This window comes from Meleagris gallopavo, chromosome 2 (genome assembly GCF_000146605.3).
Source record: "Meleagris gallopavo isolate NT-WF06-2002-E0010 breed Aviagen turkey brand Nicholas breeding stock chromosome 2, Turkey_5.1, whole genome shotgun sequence".
In the NCBI taxonomy this organism is placed as follows: domain Eukaryota; kingdom Metazoa; phylum Chordata; class Aves; order Galliformes; family Phasianidae; genus Meleagris; species Meleagris gallopavo.
Window position 1 is genome coordinate 7,702,668 of NC_015012.2, and position 20,122 is coordinate 7,722,789.

Below are 20,122 nucleotides of genomic sequence, written 5' to 3' on the forward strand. Positions count from 1 at the left end.
GAGCGGAGGCAGCGGTTGGTTTTGGCTCTTTGGGCCCCCTCCTCCCGCACTGGCCGTGCCGTGCCGCAGCCCAGAGCCGTGCCGTGCCATGCCGCCAGCCGGGAAGGAATTGTCTGCTTCCTACAGTCCCCCAGCCTTGTACGACAAGAAGAACTAGTTTCTAATTTTATGCCCATTGAGATAAACCACTAATGCTGGATGAAGGCTAAAAGGTAGGATTATAATACTACCCCACTGAACTGCATTTCATCAGCTATAACTTTCCAAAGCCAGATTTGTAAGTAAGCCCTTTACAGCTAAGGAAACTACAATTATCTTTTTCCAGGGCTTCCTATGTTAATACTGGTAACAAATTCAAATGGTTCTGTCGACGTGAAATATCCCAGAAGACTGAACCACCGCAGTGTGTGGAAGCTGCAGATACCGAGGTGCTGTGTACCAAACAAATATTTCATTTTATACCTAATCTTTTATTATTTTTATTAAGTGTTTTGAAAGTAAATAGGGAAAGGCTAAGATGCATGACTAATAGCTAAGCCTGCTGAATGCTGAAACTGGTTATCAAAAGCTACCAAGACTTTGCCCTTCCTCTGCATTGAGACAATCGGTAATGAGGGAGTTCTCCAATGGCCTATTCTCTAGCCTCAAGGAGGCCGGGGATACACAATCCTCCAGGGAAGGTAACAGTTTATCCTTTTCCACAAACACAGAATGCCTCATTTATAAACGTGTAAACTGCATTTTATTAAAAACAAATCCGACTCAATGCCGAGAGCTCTCTGAGAACAGATGGACACCATATATTCCTTATAAAGCCGCTTTCAAACTCTTCCTTCAAGATAAACTGTTAAGTCGCACCTTTTGTGGGAGCACCTTAAAAACCCGGCGCGGCGGCAGGAGCCATTTAGAAAAGAGAAACCCCTTTTTCATCAACGAGGTGGTGCTGCATTCCCCTAATGGAGGCGGCCCCGGCCTCATTTGGGGAATTAAGCTTAAAGTATTGCTCCTACTGGACGGAGGGCTCGTCGGCTGCACCAGGCGGGCGGTTATGATGCTGGCTAAACAGAATGTGGTTTCCTGTTAGCAGCACAATAACGAGCCGACAGCCTAAACTCAAGTCTTTACCAAAATAAACAAACACGACTAATTTTTTAGGCCTGGCAACATGCTAAAATATCGGTGTGATTAGCCAGTAAATCCCATTTTAAGAAACCTTTTTATGACTAGGGACTTCTGCCACTTTACAAATGTATTCCTCTAAGCCCACTAATTCAGTTAGCCTTTTCAATCCATTGTATTATTCTTGGGCCAGCTTCATTTTGCATTAAATCCACTGCAGAAAGCTAAATTGAACGCAAAAATCAGACTTGATCCAGGCTTCCTTTTGTTCAAAGATAGAGACCGAAAGTCCTCTGCTGCTGCCACACACTTTCATCACCAATTTATAGGAACCGACAGTGTAAGGGAAAAGCAATGAAAGTCATTGTTTTGGGACTTCAAAGCATCTCTGTATCTGGGGAAGGAAATCCTTTCAGTCAGCAGCGCTTTCCCCACAGACTGCAGGTGGGTGAAAAGTTATACCCAACTGGAAGTGCCCCAGAGCCATAGGGATATTCATGACATACAGGGACTGTTTCTTTAAGACAAAAAATAATAGTAAGAACATAATTAAGAAAATGAAACGGAAAATTGAGTGGTGCGTGCTTTTTGCTGAAGGGCTGAACGTTTAGAATGGGCAGAACAACCGCACGCACCACATACTGGTTTCTTTTTTTCTCAGGAGCGCTCGTTGTCAAGTACCCAAGTATGTATGGCTTTAAAATGGAACGCAGCTTAGTTTTAGTGCAGCAGAAAAGAGAGGGCCAGGCTGTGAAGGGAAGCAAAGCGCTGCGCCCAGAGCTGCTCCCGAAGCCCACTGCTGAGCGCTGCACGCAGGGTGCAGCCCGCGCTGAGCTCCTTATCCAAGTGGCAGCCCCAGCACTGCCAACTTGGAGGTGATGCCTGTGTCTGCTGCTGTTATGCCGGTTACAAGCATCGAGATGCAAAATGAGATGAAAATGTGCTGCTTAACCAACGGAAAAAAAGGCAGCCCGGCGCACTGCAACCTACGCAAGTGCCATGCCACAAAGATTCTCTGCATTTCTTGCCATTAAGGATTTGGTAAGAAATCATTTTCCCCATCACAAGGTACAAATAGAAATCAAAACACACAGGTACTGAGACAAAAGAGTGAATCAAAACTTACTTTAACATCTTGCTCGGAGCTATCAGTTACAGCTTTCTGAGCAGCGCTGGAGAGTGAATTTGCCACCTGTGGCTGAGTTTCTAGGGTCTTCTTCAGCTTCAAATCCACCAACTTACTGTTTTGTTCTGCTAAATATGCAAATACCACATACAACAGAGTGAGATGCATTTAAATGCAGAGTCGGCACAACAATGTACCAATTTAAAAGGTAGATTTCATTCACTTAACTACAATTTCCAACTAAATAGCAGAAACTAGAAGGATTATTATTATTATTATTATTCTTTTGCAATTCAGATTGGTGTAGATTTGTGTAATGCATAATTACATTCAGATATTTCTTAAAAAAAGAAAAAAAACCAATACATAAAAAATACAGCACTCATCTAAGCAAGTACACACAGCCTGAAGAGGGTAGATGAGAAACACAGAAACCAGACAATGTTTAGGCCCAGTTACTCCCAACCCATTCCTACTTATGATTTGGAATTAAAAGACACTTACAGAGCCATTTATTTTCAGATGACATACATCAATTTATCACATACCATATGTACTGATAACCCCTCAAGTTTATGAACTACTCATTCATCCTAAGGCTCCTTGGCACAGCTTCTAAACGTTACAATTGCAGTATCAAAAGTGCCAGCTTTCTAGTAATATTTTACAGTGATTTATAGAACACGTCGAAGCAGTGAGACACATCAGAACTGCACTGAAAGGACAGATTGAAAACCTGCTGGACCCCACAGAACTTTCCCATCGGATTTAGGAACTCAAATCAGAGCCTAAATAAGTGACAGCTGAGAATTTTACTTCCCAATAATGCTCAATCTGTACATGCGGGTTGACTGTGCAAACGTGCAGCACACTTACACACACAGTGCTTTCCTACAGAGTTTTCCCTGCTTACTAGTGAGGGAAGTGGGGCCATAAGTGTTTTGCCTTCCAAGGTTTGATTCATGTTTGCCCAAGTATTTTTGGCATGCTAGAACCAAAATGATGCCTGCCTGCAGCAGCAGCGGGTTGGGCTGGATGATGACGAAGGATAGTTTCCCTTTCCTCTGGCACACCCAGCCAGGGTGCCCTTAATTGAGGCTCACATGTAAGTACACGCACATTCTCATGGGTTTATACATAAACATCATGTAGTAACTATAATAGAAGAGGTTCACATTTTATCAGATACATTCAGAGCGGCGTATGGTAGGAGCGCAGACAAACACAGACAGATGCAATATTTAAAACCAACAACCTGCAGTAAAAACAAACAAACAAAACAACACACACACACACACACACACACACAAAAAAAAAACTTTTCTTGGGAAAGACAGGAGGGACTAAGATCCAGCAGGGGACAAATTAATTAACAGTCAACAATGACTCAAAATGTGAAATGTCCCTCACAGTTCTGCATCTAGCTGCTCCCAAGGGATTTGGCCTTCGTTAGAACTTAGTATGAATTGGCAGAATTCCACCAAAATCTGTGTGCACTGATTTCTATCACAGCACCAGGCTGCCTTCTGTATTGCTGATCACCTTCTTCCTTACTCGTTTGAACATCGCTGCTTGTCCATCTGGCTAGTGTACAGATTGACCTGCAAAACCATGTCTCAGCTTTTTCTCCATAATATCTTCCCATGGTGGAAATGAAAGTTTGTGTAGTGTTTTGTATTCCTAAGAAGGTATCTCTAGGGAAATAAAGGCCCACAGAAATAAGTGTGAGCAAGTCCCTGGGGCTATGTGACAGGAATATTCATTCACCGATTTTCTCTCTCTCCTAAAATGAACCAGAATTTATTGGAAAATTATTTTATAGGATGCTACTCTAAATCAGCTGAAGTCAAATGTTGGAAACACTGAATATATTTTCTTATGTCCTAGGATATCCTCAAATAAAAAAATAAAAGACAGGACTTATACCTTCCACACTCAAGAGAAGACCAGCTTGCTAATGCAACTGAAGGGAACAACTATCACTGCTGATGCAATGATAAAAAAAAACAAAGACAAAAAGAAAACAAAGAGCAAACACTAAATGAAGTGTTTTAATTGAATATGTCACGGGTTACAGACTTGGGTCCAGCTGACATGGGCTGAACCAAGTCAGCAGCTGCTGGAAGAAGCTCTCCCTTCCACTCCCTGGTTCCTGATGCTGTCCAGTGCTTGCCACACTCCTTTGGGCTGCTGAAGCTCACAGGAGCTTGTGGTGGGCTGAGAGTCAGATCACACTGTGAAGAGGCCCTCAGCATTCCCCGGGACTACTGGTAGCGAGCAGATGTACAGAGCACAAAATCCCTTCCTTGTACAACTCCGACATGTTTATCATTCGTAGAGGAGGAACCTCAGCTCCATTTTGGCCGGTTTACAAGTTTAAGAGGTAGAAATACCACTAAAATGATTTGTTCTTATTGGACCAGCACACAATATGATGGATAACACAAGCACCTCTACTAGAGTATGAATGACTTCAAAATGTGTTACTGAAAACAGTATTGCTTCAACTTAAAAATTAAATGGGAATAATTCTGTTCAAAACATAGACAGACATTTGCTCTCATTTAACTGATCCAGACTGAAGCCCTTTTCCCCATCAAAAAGGAAGAGATGTTTAAAGTTGCCATTACTGGAAATAATAATCTTGTCCCTGATCTTAAATTTCAACCAAACGTGAATGCAAAATATCCAAGAACAAACATTAGGATTTGAAAGATGTGAAAAGGCACAAAGAAATAAAGTTATGGCAGAAAGAAGCAGCACATCACTACTTATGATGACGGAGTGTTAGTCATGCAAAATACACAAAATAGCCATTATTTAAATTACCCGTTGAATCAAGGTCATTTTCTAGGTTAGTAAGCTCATCTCCACCTCCAGTAACAGAGCATTCAGGAACCTCCTCGTTAGTATCTATCTCAATATTATCATCATCCTCATCCTCATCTGTAGGAACACACAGCATTAAGGTTAGTACTGTCTTACGTTCATGCGCCACAAAGCTAAAATAAAAATGAACACTTCAGAGAACAAGCTGCATTATGATACAAATGCAAATCATTAAGTAAGTGAGGAAGAAGATTTCACCCAGTCCACTCATGGGTTTATCTCTATACTGATGCAATCCGATACACAGGCAGGGAGCTCTGCTGGAAGCTCCTGTCACAATAAAGGCAGAGCCTGGCCTCAGCAGTGGCTGCTCACTGCGCTGAGTGTCAGCCTAACTCTAAAAAGCGCATGTGCTCTTCCTAATAACTTGAGTCATAATGATTTTCCCCAGGCTCCCAGCTCTCTGTAACACAAAGTGGGATAAAGGTGCTGATGCCGGCGTACAGCAGCTTTGAACGGGTCTGGCCAGCAGCAGAAACTGGGAGCTCCGGTCTCTCCAGAAAGGCAGCAGCCACCAGCACTGGGCTCCCAGCTCAGAGAACTTTGCTGCTCCTTGTCTGACACCGCACAGCACAGAGAGGTGATCCCCGCACCCTGCTTACGCCTTTGTGTCTGCCACCACCTCTGTTGGGAGCAGGAACATCTCCCCCTGAGATGTGATGCTTAGCAAACAGGGGTGCAGCAGGAGCACCCTCCCACATTGCTGCCTTGCTGCGGCGCTCTGAATCAGGAGTGTTTGTGAGCGACTTTAAATAAAATAATAATAATAATTACACTTGATATTTTTATGGCATCCCTCCGCTGGGTTTCTCAGAGCGGCTCATGAACATTACTTGTAAATTAGCCCCATAATGTTTTATGAAGTAGCTAATTATTGTAATTACAATGATGATGATGATGTAGGTAAATTATGGCGCAGAAAGAGTAAGTAACCTGACGAAGATCAAATAGCGAGTGTCGAATTGTGAAGCAGATCCCAGGAATAATCCTGACTCACATGTTCAATACAAATATACAATGAAATTAAACAAGGTCCATAAACGCTAGAACAGAATTTTCAAAGCATGCAGCTGCATTGTATTCACTCACTTTTAAGTCCCAGATCGTGTGCTATCTACACTTGTTCAGACTTATATGAACATTTTTTTCCTATGTATGTATGCACGCATATAAAAGTGATGAAAAAGAGAAGGCTGAAACATGCCAGAAGAAAGAATACATACAGAGCAACTGCAGGAGCTTTAAAACATTGCACAACAGGGAAAAATGCTGATTGTAATTACAGACCACTGATACACTCTGACATCACCTAAACAAAAAGGATCCCAAACGTTGAACCAAGATGCCAGAATCCTGAATAACAGAGGCTTGAGGTTGGTGCCAATGGCTCGTTGCCTGTCTCTGCAGTACACCAAACTCATCCTCAGACCTGCAGATTCCAGACCCACACTGCTAACACTCAGACCGTACGGTCGTTTCCTTTCTTCGCCTCTATATCTCTACCATCCCTACAATTCCCACTGTAGGAGTTTTTTGGCTTTTTTGTGTGTGCCTCTGCTATTCTTTTCTAACCTTCAGCTCCTCTGTAATCATCAGACTTCCATGCAGCTTTGCCGATTCAGAGAAAGACTTTCTGTGACAAAAGCACAAAGAAGTTTCTATTTTAGTACGGGCTGCTTGCTTGCTGCAGAAGCGGTCTGCATCAGCAGGACATCAGTAGGATGCTGCAGGACTCCTCCGTTTCACTTGAGCACCATGACTTCCCTGGGCTCCTCTCCACTAACTCTTGCTGGTCTTTGGAATGTCAGCTCTCTCTCCAAATGGCTCAGCTTGAACCAGATGGATGGCGATCTGCTCTCCTCAGCCAAACTAGGACCCGGGACCAGGTAGTTCTTCAGCTGGGCAAAAACACTCAGGACTCTCTGCAGTATTTTTCCTGCTCTCATTCACGGTAACACAGTGGGCTCTGTGATCTGAGGGAGGCAGCTGTATGAAGCAGAGGGGCACAGTGGATCCATCATCACATTGACAGAGGGATGGGGTAAAGAGCAAGCAGAAGATAAAGAGACAGAAGTGGTTCTAAAATAACACTGCCTCAAAGTGCATCAGCAATCTTTTTCTCATGTGGAAATACCACCTGAAGTCCCTCGTGATGGTGCTGGAAAATCCAAAGGCGCTCTGGCCAAGGTGCTCCTTGCTGGGCTAAGAGCAGCCAAAGGGCACAGACCATTGGAAGAGGTGGCAGAGAAAGGGAGAGGGACACTGCAGTCCCTACAAAGCACCCCAGGGAGCCAGTGAGCAAGGTCAGCTCACAACGAGCAGGCAACCTAACAGGGTGCTGGATGTGTCAGAACTGCCTCAGCTGATGACTGCTGGTTACTGAGTGCCTATATTAGATTATATAATTCTTTTTTTTTTAAATTTAATACAGCAAGATGAAATCAGAGGCATTGCTTTCAACACTACAATTTTAGTTAACAAAAGAGAAGGTAACATCGAGGACACCAGTTCCTAATGGCAGATAATGACCTGACTTAGTATTCAATTTAAGGTTGGCAGGTTGACTGAGTATCATTATCAGAACACTGACACTGTTTAAGAAACTGCCAATTAAAAACATTTTTTTCAAGGAATTTCAGAAGTTTTCAAATACCTTTCAAAATCGACCATGTTTCTTTGTTTTAAACTACTCTTTTTTTTTCTTTTTTTTTTCCCCTCAAGGTCCCATGTTCTTCGTGTGTATTAAAGAAGTAAATGTGTTTGGGAAGCAAAGTTAAAAGAAACAACATGACAAAGATAACAGACATCTTCTAAGGAAAGAGCAGATTACTAGTGTGAAAAACTTAAAGCAGTTGGTCTAGAAGCAGGGCACAGAATTAGAAGACTGTGCAAGAATTGCTTCCTTGAAAAATAAGTCAATAGAGATCCTAGAAAGACAACAAACCTTTACCAAGTTGAGAAAAATTAAAAAGAAAAGAAGAATTAAAGATAAGCAATTTAGTCAACAACTGAACAGCACTGAGAATTATCTACAGAGTGCGGACTGCGATGACTGACACAGAGTAAAATAAGAATATTTTGGAACCATATGGAAAAGCCAGAATAGTGGAAGATAAGCCATCAATGTGTGAAGGAATTGCAACAGACAAAATGAAGAAGGAACAATTTCCTTTGTAAGACAAAAGCATTGCTGGAAGTTGGACTGCATCTGTGGGGAAAGTATCTGTAAGTTTCCTTTGCTGCTGCAAGAGCAGCACTTGCTGTTAGGGAAGAAGGTATCTCCAGCCTCCAGCATTTTCTCTGGGAAATCTTTCAAGATTGTAGAATTCAGATATTTAATTTCTTTACTTTCAAGTGCAAAGTTCACTTAAATCTATTGGGATGTAACAGGAGCATGTGAACAGTAACAAAAGAAGAAAGGTGGGGGAATGGAAGAAAGGTAGAGTTGAAACACTCCTTCAAGTGTACAAGAAATCAGATGCTGGAACAAGAAAGAACAGTGGGGAATGCCAACAGATAGAAATGCTGCCTGTTAAAGACATTAAACTGAGGAATTACCTCTGGTTTACAAGTTGGAGACCAAGTATGATGCAAGACTGCCACATACACTCCCTTCAAATCACTGCCTCAAAAATAGCATCTCTGATGCACCTTGAAAACTTACAGTATCAAAGTGCAATGCAACACCAGCTGGCTCACGTGGTGAGTTTTGGAACTGCAGTCTACTCTTCCAGTTCTTAATTCTATTATTTTAAAAACTTTTTCTTTTGTTTTGTCACTACACACTTGGATGCTTCTTTTTCTCTCCTGTTTCTGCCCTTCTAACGTCTCTCTCCCTTTCCATTCTTCTGTCCACCTTCTTATCCCCTGCTAGTTTGCCTGTTTTGGGTGCTTTTTCAGTCAGCCCTCCAGCTGCCTCTCCGTCCCTGCCCACTGGCCACCCTTCCTCACCCACACACCATTGCAAAGGAAGGCTGGGGACATGCTGCGAGGAAAGAAAACACTGCCCCAATCCCAAAGGAGAGATGGGCGTCCCGCTGCTCACAGACAGTACCTAGATAAGATGCCAATTGCTTTGCCCCACCGCTGCTGGGAGGAGGGAGGATATTCGGATCCCTATCTCGGCATTGTCCCTGGCCCCATCTCAAGGCATCTGCTTATCAGCCGGAAGCTAGCAGGACGTAATAAATCTGAAGGTGCCACCCCACACCCTCTGGCTGTTGGCAGAAAGAAGTATTTTGTCTCTTGTGCCAAAAAACCTACTGAAAATGACTGGGTTTCGCAGCAAAGGATGATGCTTATCCAGGAAAGTTTGTGCTTGCCATAGGCATCTCATTTTCACAGACCACAAATAAAAAAAGCCTTTTAACTGAATGTAGTACCAGTCCCAAAACAGAAAGCTTTCAATAAGCGCACAGAATCACTGTTCAGATTTTCACCAACAGCCAGCAAGAAGTTAGTCTTTAAAACCTCCAAAATCCCAAAGCTGAAATACCTTTTTAATTTTTTTCTTTTTTCTGGAAGAACTGAATTAAGAGAGAGGAAAATGATGTGCTACATTCCCTTTCTGTAAATTAAATGTAGCAATCAATGCAAAAAAAGAGATTAATGAAACATAATGGATGAGACAGCTTGGAAGACATACTACTATAAACTTATCATGGGTACTGTACAGGGAATACAGGACCACAGAGAAAAAGAACTGCTACGTGTGGATGCAATTAGGAGAAGTATTTAGAATCCAGTCACAAAAAGGAGACTATGTCTATTAAATCCTGATTTTTGCAGGGAATCAAATAAGAAAAAGACTGCAATCAGAAGCAATTTATCTGGTTTATAAAGTGTTGATGTCATTTCCCAGAACTGCTCAATTTCAGAAGAATTAATTTCTGGCATAAGGGATGCAGTGTGGCACCTGGAATTACCAACAGAGTGGCAGAAGCATGCACTGTCTCATCCTTTAATAACACTGGAACTCTCCAAGAGCTTATGCAATCCACATATAAATATACCAAATCTGTACTCTGTTCCTGCAGCTGGCTGGGAGTACATAAGCTCTGGTCAGCATACAACAGCACCAGCTGGACAGCCTGCTGCACTGCGCATCATCTAGCAAAGATGGGCAATGCACTGCCCAAACAGGTTTGCATAACATCTGGAAATGCCTGGCAGCTGTACCCGGGTGCTGCAGGAAGGAGAGCTTGCGTTTGCATGCATGCAGCTGCACAGATGTACCCCAGAGGGATGGAACCTCGCTCCAGAATCACATGTATGTTCCGGGACAATGGGATGAGGTAGAGGGTATCCTTCAGGATTGAGTGCTGATAACAAAATGCAAGGCTACTTAAGAAATATTACAGTGCAGGTATTAGAGAAATGAGAGAAACCCATAACAGAGATCAAATCCCTGTGAAGCCAGTGATGTCAGAAGTTTGGTTAGGTTTTTGTTAACCTGGATAAATAACTTGAATCTTAGCCAACACAGACAGAGAAAATACCCTTGCTTGAACGAGAGATGACTTCCAGGCCATTTGCATGAGGGCTAAGGGCACTATTTACCATTTTCACAAAGGAAGAGCAAAAGCTTCAGAAGAGCAAAAATTCAGAGGAAAATATGAACAGGGAAGGCTACCCCCCAGAAAGATGCATACCAGGATATTACCTGGCAACACTTCAAGTGAGCTACCGCAACAAAGCAGGGTAAGTACCACCCAGCTGAGCACTTGGGATGTATGCAGAAAGTGTCCCTTACCTGGACGGCAAGGATGGAGGAGCAGATGTGTAACTGCATGAAAGTAATTGAATAAGAGAGGCTGTGCATGCTCCGTCCCTGGAGGTGTTCAAGGCCAGGATGGATGGGATCCTGGACAACCTGGTCTAGTATTAGATATGGAGGTTGGTGGCCCTGCCTGTGGCAGGGGGGTTGGAACTTGATGATCCTTGTGGTCCCTCCCAACACAAGCCATTCTATGATTCCGTGATGGGGAGTCAGAAATAGAGAAGAGGGATGAAGATCATGGCCTATATGATACCCAGGTGTTGTCCCATCTCGCTCCCACAGCCTGTCCAGCTCAGTGGGCAACTCTGTGCTGTCGCTGATCACTGCTGGATTTGGCTCACCTGCCTGAATTTTCCCAATAAATTGTTGGAACTGGAAAGGACTACTCATATATCTTCTCCTCTTCTCCTTTTCAGAAGGTTGCAGTTTCTTTCATGTGAGCAAACTTTGAGAAGGCATTTTTGTTGGTTCATAACAAAGTCTTACTTCCTCCCCATCAAGAATTTAATTTCCCTACTTATCACAAAAAGGAATTGAGTTGGCAAGCCTGATTTATGGGGCAAAGGGAAGAAAACTGAAGACAGAGAGACAACACAACTGCTTTTCTCTCTGGTATTAAATGGAACAGAAGTGAAGTATTTAGGGTGCAATACGAATATATTTAAATATGTATGTATATAAAGCATTTGAAAAATGTTTGCTGTTGAATTTACATGGACTGTAAAAGCGAACCCAAATTTTCCTGACACCTTGGCTTACAATTGCATGTGAGTATGAGAAACACAATTTCCCCTTAAAACATGTAGGAAACACTGAGAGAACAAGAAGCTTGTACTGAAACGTGTGTTCAGTACCCATTTGTGTTTGAGTGACACTGCATTACTCCAGCTCGTAGCACTGGCAGGTATCTGAATTTTAATGACATTTCAAAGTCAGTTTAATAACATTATAGCAATATTACAACTCAAAACCTGTAAAGGAGAGTGGTATGTCAAAAGACTGCCATTTAAAATTAAAAGGTTGTAGCCTCCACCTCCCACGTACCTCCTTTAAAATTTTCTTCCAAAGCAGTCTTTTGAACACATCTGATACAAAATAAAGTCTCTTAAAGTACTTCTGATGTCATTTTTCCCAAACAATATGTCTGCGCTCCTACAAAAGCTACATACTGAAGAGATGTTAAGCAGTAACCATGGAGTTCTACTAAAATTATAGGCAATAACACATCTATACAAATGGGCCAATGTGAGCTACATGTTCACAGAACACTTTCTCTTCCGTTCACATACCTGCTCTTCTTTTAATTGTTGGGAATTAAATGACACAACCCCGACTCAGGTCGCATATCTGCGGCCACCCTGTTGATACGTGCACCTGATGAACAATTACCTACACAAGGTTTCAAAGCATGAATAAAAGTGACACCCAAAAAGGTCTTCTCTGGCTTCTAGGTTGCCATGGGGATAAGATACAAAGTTCCTTAGCTCACCTCCAGATGCCTTTGACCTTTCTTTCAACTTTTCTGCAGCCATTTCAGTGTAGCTAGGAAGTTCTGACATCTTCACTCCAGATCGAGCTTCTGCTATTAGCTGACGAGCTCGCTCTCTCAGCTGCCGACGCCGCTCTTCATCTTGCTGCTAAGATATATTGAACAGTTGCCAAGTCAGTAATTGACAGAAATGCAATTTCATTCTCAATCTGATCATCATGATAGTAACTGGTTTACAGCACGGTGCTTGGCCCACATTATAAATAGGATGCTCGGTATCAGTTGGGTGTCACACCACAATTTTTAAAGACTGCTATGAATCAGATTTTTTTAAAGCGCTCCTCGAATTATTATTGCAATAGAAACCTAATTATTGACAAGTTAAAGAATCTACAAACTATGCTCTAGAAAAAGACTGACAAAAATTCTCAGCAACTTTTGTCTCAATGCAATGACTTCAGAAAGTCTCACTATGGCTACGGAAATGGCTTTACTGAATTGAATTGCTTGTTTGAGTAGCATTCTCTCATTGCATGGACAGGAGAAGCCAGATGTTGCTCCTGGTTAGCCCCTCCACCAAGCTCACCTCCCAGATCTGCAGTGTGGAGAAGAACCTGACCCTTGGACTTCAACAGATAAATCCTCTTAATAAAATAAAGGAATGGAAATGAATGAAAGAAAATGAACAAAAGAGCAATAGATGCCAGAGTGGAAACCGTTTTGCCTCATGTTAGAACACACACCATCGTTGAGGTATTTGGCCAGTAATAAAGAAAAGATCCCATGGGAATCATTTCAGGTAGCGCAGCTCTCCTGAAGCATGGAACTACCGCAGAAGCACTGCAACATTTCAGTTATACAAATGAGCCCAGTTTCGAAAGCACACTATGGTGGAAACAATACCAGCACGAGGATGTGTTTAAGAAAAGTAAGCCTATCTCCATCTTCAAAACACTCATTTTTCAAGGTTTGGTTGGGAAAAGCCCAGTAGGACTGTTTCCATTCTCTTGGCCGGCCCTCGGCTCCCAGCACAATGTGCCCATAAGTGTGTGGCCAACAGGTGTGGACAGGTCTTGCAGTGCCAGCTCAATGGGATGGCTCAAGAGCCAGTTTTGGATGCCCGGCCCGGCAGGCTGCCCACCGGCATCCCACACCTGCTAAGGGCTTCTGCTAAGTGCTATTTAGTTGAAGCAATCGTTAATAAAACAAGCGCAAAATACTAATTAGGTACATTTTACCCATTTCCATGTAAATTGTTTGTTTGTAGCTATTTACTCATCATTGTTCTCCGCACAATGGAAGAAATGCAAATGAGTGAATCAGAATGCAGCCCTAATGGGACTTTCTGTTTATAACCATTAGCCCAGAGGTGTGCTGTAATTCAATCCTCAAGCAGCAAGATTTAGCCTCATTAACAGCTTGCATGGGCAGGTTACAACTCATAAAACCCTACGGTAAACAAAGCGTATGGACACAGCACAATATCTCGTGCCTGAGTGACAGAACTCCGATTCCCCATCAGATGGCCGTGATTTACTTTCCTGCCCGTGTCCTTCCCCCGGCAGACACCGCTGCGCGGCCCTGCAGCGTCGTGCGCGCCGCTTTGTTTGCTTTCCCAGCCCGCAAGGCGCAGAGCAACGGTCCCACCAGCGACCGGTTCGGGAGGGGATACTGCCGGAAAGCTCCCGTGCCTCTAACAGATCCATTTGATGCCGTTTCCAGCCGGCCTGACAGCTGACGCAGCGCCCGCTCCGAGTCCAACCCACGCTATTCCCTGATATTAATTACATTTAATTTCACGTGGAATAAAACTGCTCAATTCTCTACGACGTGCCGTTCCTGTTACGAATGAACCCGTGGGTCCCCGGCTGGTTTGATGGCCCCATCCCCGTGTCCAGGCGCTTTGAGGCAGGGCCTCTCTCTTCCTGCACCGAGCTGCCTCCCGAATTACGGCGTGGTCATTAGCATCCCGGGGATCGCGAGCAAACACAGATTACTGCGCCTTGTGTTGGTGCTGATTAAGCCAATCATCACCAGCGGATAAGAGAAACCCAGCACATTTATGGCTTCAATTCAACCCGTGTATCTGAACCGCCGGTTACTGAGCTTGGCTCTTGGAAGTAACAACGGCATTTAGAGCAGAAAAAGTACCTAAACCACAGCAGCTCAGGTGGAGACGCAGAACAATTACTAAAAAGCAAATCGCTAATTGCCCACCCTTGGTTTTGCCCAGGAAATTGCCGGGGAGAGGCTCGAGCAGGGAATTCTCCCGCCTGAAAAAAACAAGGGGACGGAGGAGTTAAAAGCCCGCAGAGAGAAGCTCCGCACCAGCAAAGGAAGCTGAGCTGCAAACGCGCACACAGCAGTTGTTCCCATCCCACCCCTCCCCATCCCAGCCATGCCGAAGGGACACAGAAGTTCACCCGGTCCCTCCCCGTCAATTACTTTGCAGTAGTCTAAAAACCGGCCGGGCGGATGCACAGCAAGGCAAACTTCACCATTTAAGGACAAACTCCTCAAGAATAAGCAATGTAATTCCTTGTTTCCCTCCTAGAAAAATGTGTTGGTATGCAATTTTTATATTTCACAGTTCACCGCCATCTCGGCAAGCTTTCTTCCACTGCTTCAATGGTGCTACTTTTAATTTTATCCTCCTTAGTCCTAGTAATTAAAGTGATCAGCAGTGGCATCCCAGCGGCTTTGACACAGCCACAACCCCCTAGCAGCCTTCTGCTTTTAAAGGGGATGGGAAGAGAAAGGGCTGGAGCTTCATTTCCCCGGCACAAGAAAACCGAGCTCCTCCAATCCCCAACTTTATCCAATTGTTCTTTCGGCAGCCTTTGGATCTTAAGAAGCGCCCTGGCCCTGCCGCCGTTAGGGGGTCCCTTTTGTACTCGCCGCGGATGCCGGCGCTGACATTGCTTGGGTCAGAAGCGACGCCCCAGGTTGGGAAGGTGAATTCCGACCCGAAACGCTGCTGGATGGGGGTTGCGAGGGGGGGAACCCACCCTGAAAGCATCGTCCCTGAAAGCGCCCAGAATCCCGCAATCTCAAAACCAACCCAAGAAACCATCACCGACCACAAGCTCTGCCACGGGCTTCCACTTGGCCTCGGTGAGAATGTTGGGAGGATCTGACCTGAGCTTGCACCAGCAGTCTGATGGTGTTTTATCCTCTCCCCATAAAAAAAAATCCCATGTGCTGTGTTTACTTGGCCTTTAAAGGGTGCCCACAGACAGGGGGTTAGGCTCAGCAATACGCCCTGCATCCAAATCACAGCAGCACCATGGCGGATGGGACAGGGATCCAAAATCACAGCGTTCTGCCCTGATACTGAAGAGAAAGAACTGCCCGGCACCTTTCATCAGCAGGCAGGAACGATGGCTCTACTATTAGCCATTCAGAGGGAAAAAGGCTTCTGTGCTTGTCCAGAGGCAAGGATTACCAAAATGCACCTATTCAGTTCATACGGAAGATGGAATAAAAATAACAAAAAATAAAATAAAATTACACAAGCTTTAAAGGTTTGGACAGGCTGGGTTTTGCCATGACCTCGATCGGCTCTTGTTTGACTAAATAGGATTTGGGATGAAACATTAAAACTGTTTAGCTGCTCTTTTCAAACCGTTGCAAACTTTTCTCATGTTGGTTTATAATATAACCAGACATGCTTGTAAATGGCCACACCTGCTCATTTCTCTGGGGATGGCCTGATCTCTGCCTCTCCTAACAAAGAAAGGACGGGGGGAAAAAAATCAGCCTTTCTTGTTGCAAAACAGAGTGGAAAGTCAAAATCTTTCTCAAGTTTGTCCCATCTGGTCAGATTAAATCTTTGAGCACCCTGGGGACCACATTTCTGTTTGGTCTCTGTTGCCGTTTCAGAACAGCTCCAAATGCGCAGGTAGCGAGCAAAATGTGCACAGCACAAACCAAACCATGCTGGGTCGGCACCTCGGTGCTCGTGGGATTGCAGGGAGAGCTGAAGGAAAGGCACCACCATCCTGGGCATTTCCTACACAAGTACCAACAGCCAGCTGCCACAAAAACATTTGCCTCAAACACTGAATATTGCAGTCATCGTCACTGAGAAGGAGCTCACAGCCAGCGCTGCTGGGCGATGATGAGAATAGATGGAATGAAAACAGGAGTAGCCCAAAGTCCCACACCGAAAGAATCACCAACAGGGTAGCTGTAGGAAAAAATGCAAGTAAAACTCCAAATCCAGCCAGCAAAACATGGCTGTGTGAGTGCGGAGTGGGACTGTGTGGTTGCCATGTGGAAAAAACAACTCCCTCAGCCAGAAGTTGTTTTAAAGAAATGTTAGCCACGTAGATATTGCTTTCTTACTATCGCCTATTTTGTTTCACAAAACACACGGCTCCCTTGGTACAGTATTTCTGGTGTCAAGAGTGCTGGCTTCAAACAAGCAACCCATTGACAATTTAATTCCTTCTGCCATTGTGAAAAGGGTAAATTCTTAGTTCACCGAAAGAAAAAAAAATATATGTATGTGGAAAAAAAATAATAAAAGAGTGGCTGACTCAGTAAGTGTCACCTTGTGCCGCATCCAAGGCCTCTTGCTGGCTGTCTGGCTGCTCTTTTGTAGGCAACAAGGAGCTGAACGCTCTCTGGCTCCTTAGATCTGGCCCAACAAATGCACTGCCAGTCATGCACATGGATCCAGCTTAAAACCCAGGGTGCGCCTAAAAGAAGCTAGTCAAACTGGCACCTACTCATGCAGAAGGAGATAGATTTGTCATGACAGGCTGATTATTCAATGTAAAGAAACAGTTTAGCTTTTCTAATCTGGTACAAATACATCTTTCTCAGAGAAAAAAGTAAAAGGTCTAACAGTTCAAGTATTTAAAGTAAAGAAACCAACAAAAAATTGTAACGTCAAAGCGAACTATAGGTATTTGTGCTGGCGCATTCTGCAAAACAGCCCCGCAGTTCTATTCAGATAAATAAGATTTAACCCGTTTAACCCCTTCAGAGCCGCGCAGCCCCACCGCGACCGAGGCGTTTCCATCCCAGCCTGCAGGTTGCTGCTCTGTAATTAAGGCCAACCAGCACCGCCGCCCGCTACGCCCATCGCCGCCACTGCCAACGCCGGTGGCGTCACCCAAAAAGCGGGGCCGGGATCGCCCTGCGGCTGTGCACACAGGGCTGGGGTCACCGGGCTGGCGGCGGCGATTCGGTGCCTTCCAACACGCCGGTTCCGGGCAGAGGGAAAGAAGCTGCTTACTCATTGCAGGAGTCAACATTTGTAGGGCTCCACTTAAGGGATTTTCTCTTGTGTAAACTTGACTTTATAATTTCCAAAAAATAAAAAAGAAGTCAGGTTATGAAACAAAGCGCTCGGCGAGCGGAGCAACGTGCGGGGCAGGAGCAGCCTGGGGCTGCCCTCGGTGCGGGGAGGGCACGGGGCCGCAGGGCGAGCAGCGAGCGCAGCGCCCACCTCCCCCCATCCTATTCCTGTTTTCCTGGTTCCTTCTTTTTTCTTCTTCTTTATTTATTTATTTATTTATTTATTTTTTTGAAAATGTCCTGCAAACTGCTGGCAGCTTGTTTTTAATGGAAAATACCAATCGCCTAGGATCTATACCTAGCCTTTTGCCAATAATGAGAAAACTTCACCTTCTGTCCCCAGCAATTCTTAGGAAATCTTTTGCTGTTATTCCTACAAATCCAATTACAGATTGTTGAGTAGCTAGTGGAGTAAGCTTATTGAGGAGTGTCACATCACTAAGTCGTGCGTATGTGTTTCAGTTTGTAATGTGGTCTGAGCCGCTGTAGAGGTGTCAACTTAAAATGCAAGTAAGTAGCAGAACAGGGCTAATCCCAGGCACTACTCCCCTGCAGCCAAATTGTAGCGCAATGAATGACAGTGGAAATGCAAAGATGCCACTGTGCTTATCACACACAGCCAGATGGTGGACCTGGATCAATGCACACATGCCACGATCAATGCATTTGATAAAGAATTAAGAAGAAAACTGTACATGTTATCAAAGAACTTGTACATGGCATAATTATGATTCTGCATGTGCTTACTGATGATATTGGAGACTCAGAGGCAGGTGATAATGAAACTGATAGGAAGAAATAGCTTAAAGGCTACAGCATATGGCCTCGGCACTAAGAAATCTTGTCAAATAGTTCAGAAAGCTTTTTTAACTGTTATTACAGGCTGCTCATAGTGCAAGCTGGTGGCAACGTTTTAATTTTTTTTTCTTTTTTTTTTAAATCTGAAATGTCAAAAAGTTACAAAAGCTGGACTTTTCAGTGCAGCTCCGAAAATAATTAAGACGCTATTGTGTTTTAAACACAGTCAAAGAAATGACAGGGACAGTCGGCGCTCCCAACTCTTGGTGGCGGTGGATGGGCATTTTTTAAGGCATGTAACTGTGTCTTCTCCAAATCCATGCCGTTAGACCTTCAGGGCCGTGGCGGCGGTACAAGGAATGTATCCGGTAACAACTCGTGCTCAGCGCGCCAATTTGCACGGGTTGAGTTTGGTATTCTCTCTCGTTGCATGCACAGCACTGCCCTGTTAGCATGTGTGCTCTGCCAGCTGCGCTGCAGCTACCCTGGATGTCAAAGAAGGTAATTAAAAATTTGTGGAAAATGGTATATAAAGCGCTAAAAAAAGGCGTATACGTTTATAGTGCATAAAGGGTCCCTAAAATACGAATTCTCATGCTCCAGTTGATAGATGAGCTGTCTAATCAACGCCTGGACGTAACTTAAGTGCTCTCATTAGTGTGAAGACCTTCGGGCTAAATAAGACTAAATCCCTTAAAAATTGCTTCTGCAATAGAAAAATCCCCCTTACCATTTTCCTCTGCCTAAATCATATCAATTAAAAAGAGAGAGAGGGAGGAAGGGGGCGGGGGGGAGAGAGGCATTTTCACATGACTTTGTTTTAGCTGACACTCCAAAAACTATCTCCCGAATCCAATTTAAAATGTTGCAGCAAGAAAAGTTCATTAGCAACCAGAGAAACAAAAAGCCACGCTGAGATGGGTTTCTCTTTCACTTTAAACTCGGATCTTTAATCAGCGCGAAGGCATTCAGTGCCCATTGAATCCTTTACCTTCGCTTTTTTTTTCTTTTCCCCCCCGACCCCAAATATTTAATCAACAGTGCCTGCTGCGGTTTTCCATTTGGGTGTTATAATTTCTCAGAACGAGCCCCTGCGAGGAAGAAGCACGCATTTCACCCACTTTGTTTGCAGCGTGCCCCCCCAGCCCCGCAATTTCAATTTGTCCTGACAAACCATTGGGTATTAAACGCTAAAGGCACGCAGAGCGCATAAAGAACTGATGGCTTGATTAGCTCTTGTGGTGCGATTGAAGGAGCTGTCTCTCTCCCCGATTCTCCATTTTGAGAAACACTTTGATCTCCGTTCAAGTCAATTCATGAACATCAACTGACAAGGCTGCCTGAAACACCCCGACGGTTAGACCCGAACCCGCAGCAAACTATTTGGTTTCATTAAGGCTTCGGGAGAAGTGACCAGTGACAGTCCTTTCACTCCAGAGCCAACAGGCAAGTGACTACTGCAACCTGACTGTGCCCGACGCGCAGCTGAGGGCCCTCCACCTGCAGCCGGCCCCGAAGGACGACCGGCGCACCCGCTGGTTCTCGCTGGGGTCCCGCTCCGTGCAGGGGCCGCGGCACAGCTTTGCTACAGTAACCTCTTCCCTGGCTTCTCCCT

General features: G+C 44.4%; 1 protein-coding gene across 9 annotated transcripts in view; it reads right to left on the reverse strand.

Moving 5' to 3' along the window:
• The window catches only part of EHBP1 (EH domain binding protein 1), a 190,508-nt gene that overhangs the window by 29,507 nt on the left and 140,879 nt on the right, over positions 1 to 20,122 (reverse strand). For 5 of the 9 annotated variants that reach the window (XM_019612557.2, XM_010706460.3, XM_010706459.3 and 2 more), the window contains 3 exons: positions 12,403 to 12,550; positions 5,075 to 5,191; positions 2,246 to 2,373 (listed from right to left, as the gene is read on the reverse strand). In XM_019612557.2, the coding sequence (XP_019468102.1) occupies positions 2,246 to 2,373; positions 5,075 to 5,191; positions 12,403 to 12,550 (393 nt within the window). The remainder of the gene's footprint in view (positions 1 to 2,245; positions 2,374 to 5,074; positions 5,192 to 12,402; positions 12,551 to 20,122) is intronic. The other 4 variants (XM_031552304.1, XM_010706463.3, XM_010706465.2 and 1 more) reach the window with 2 other exon arrangements.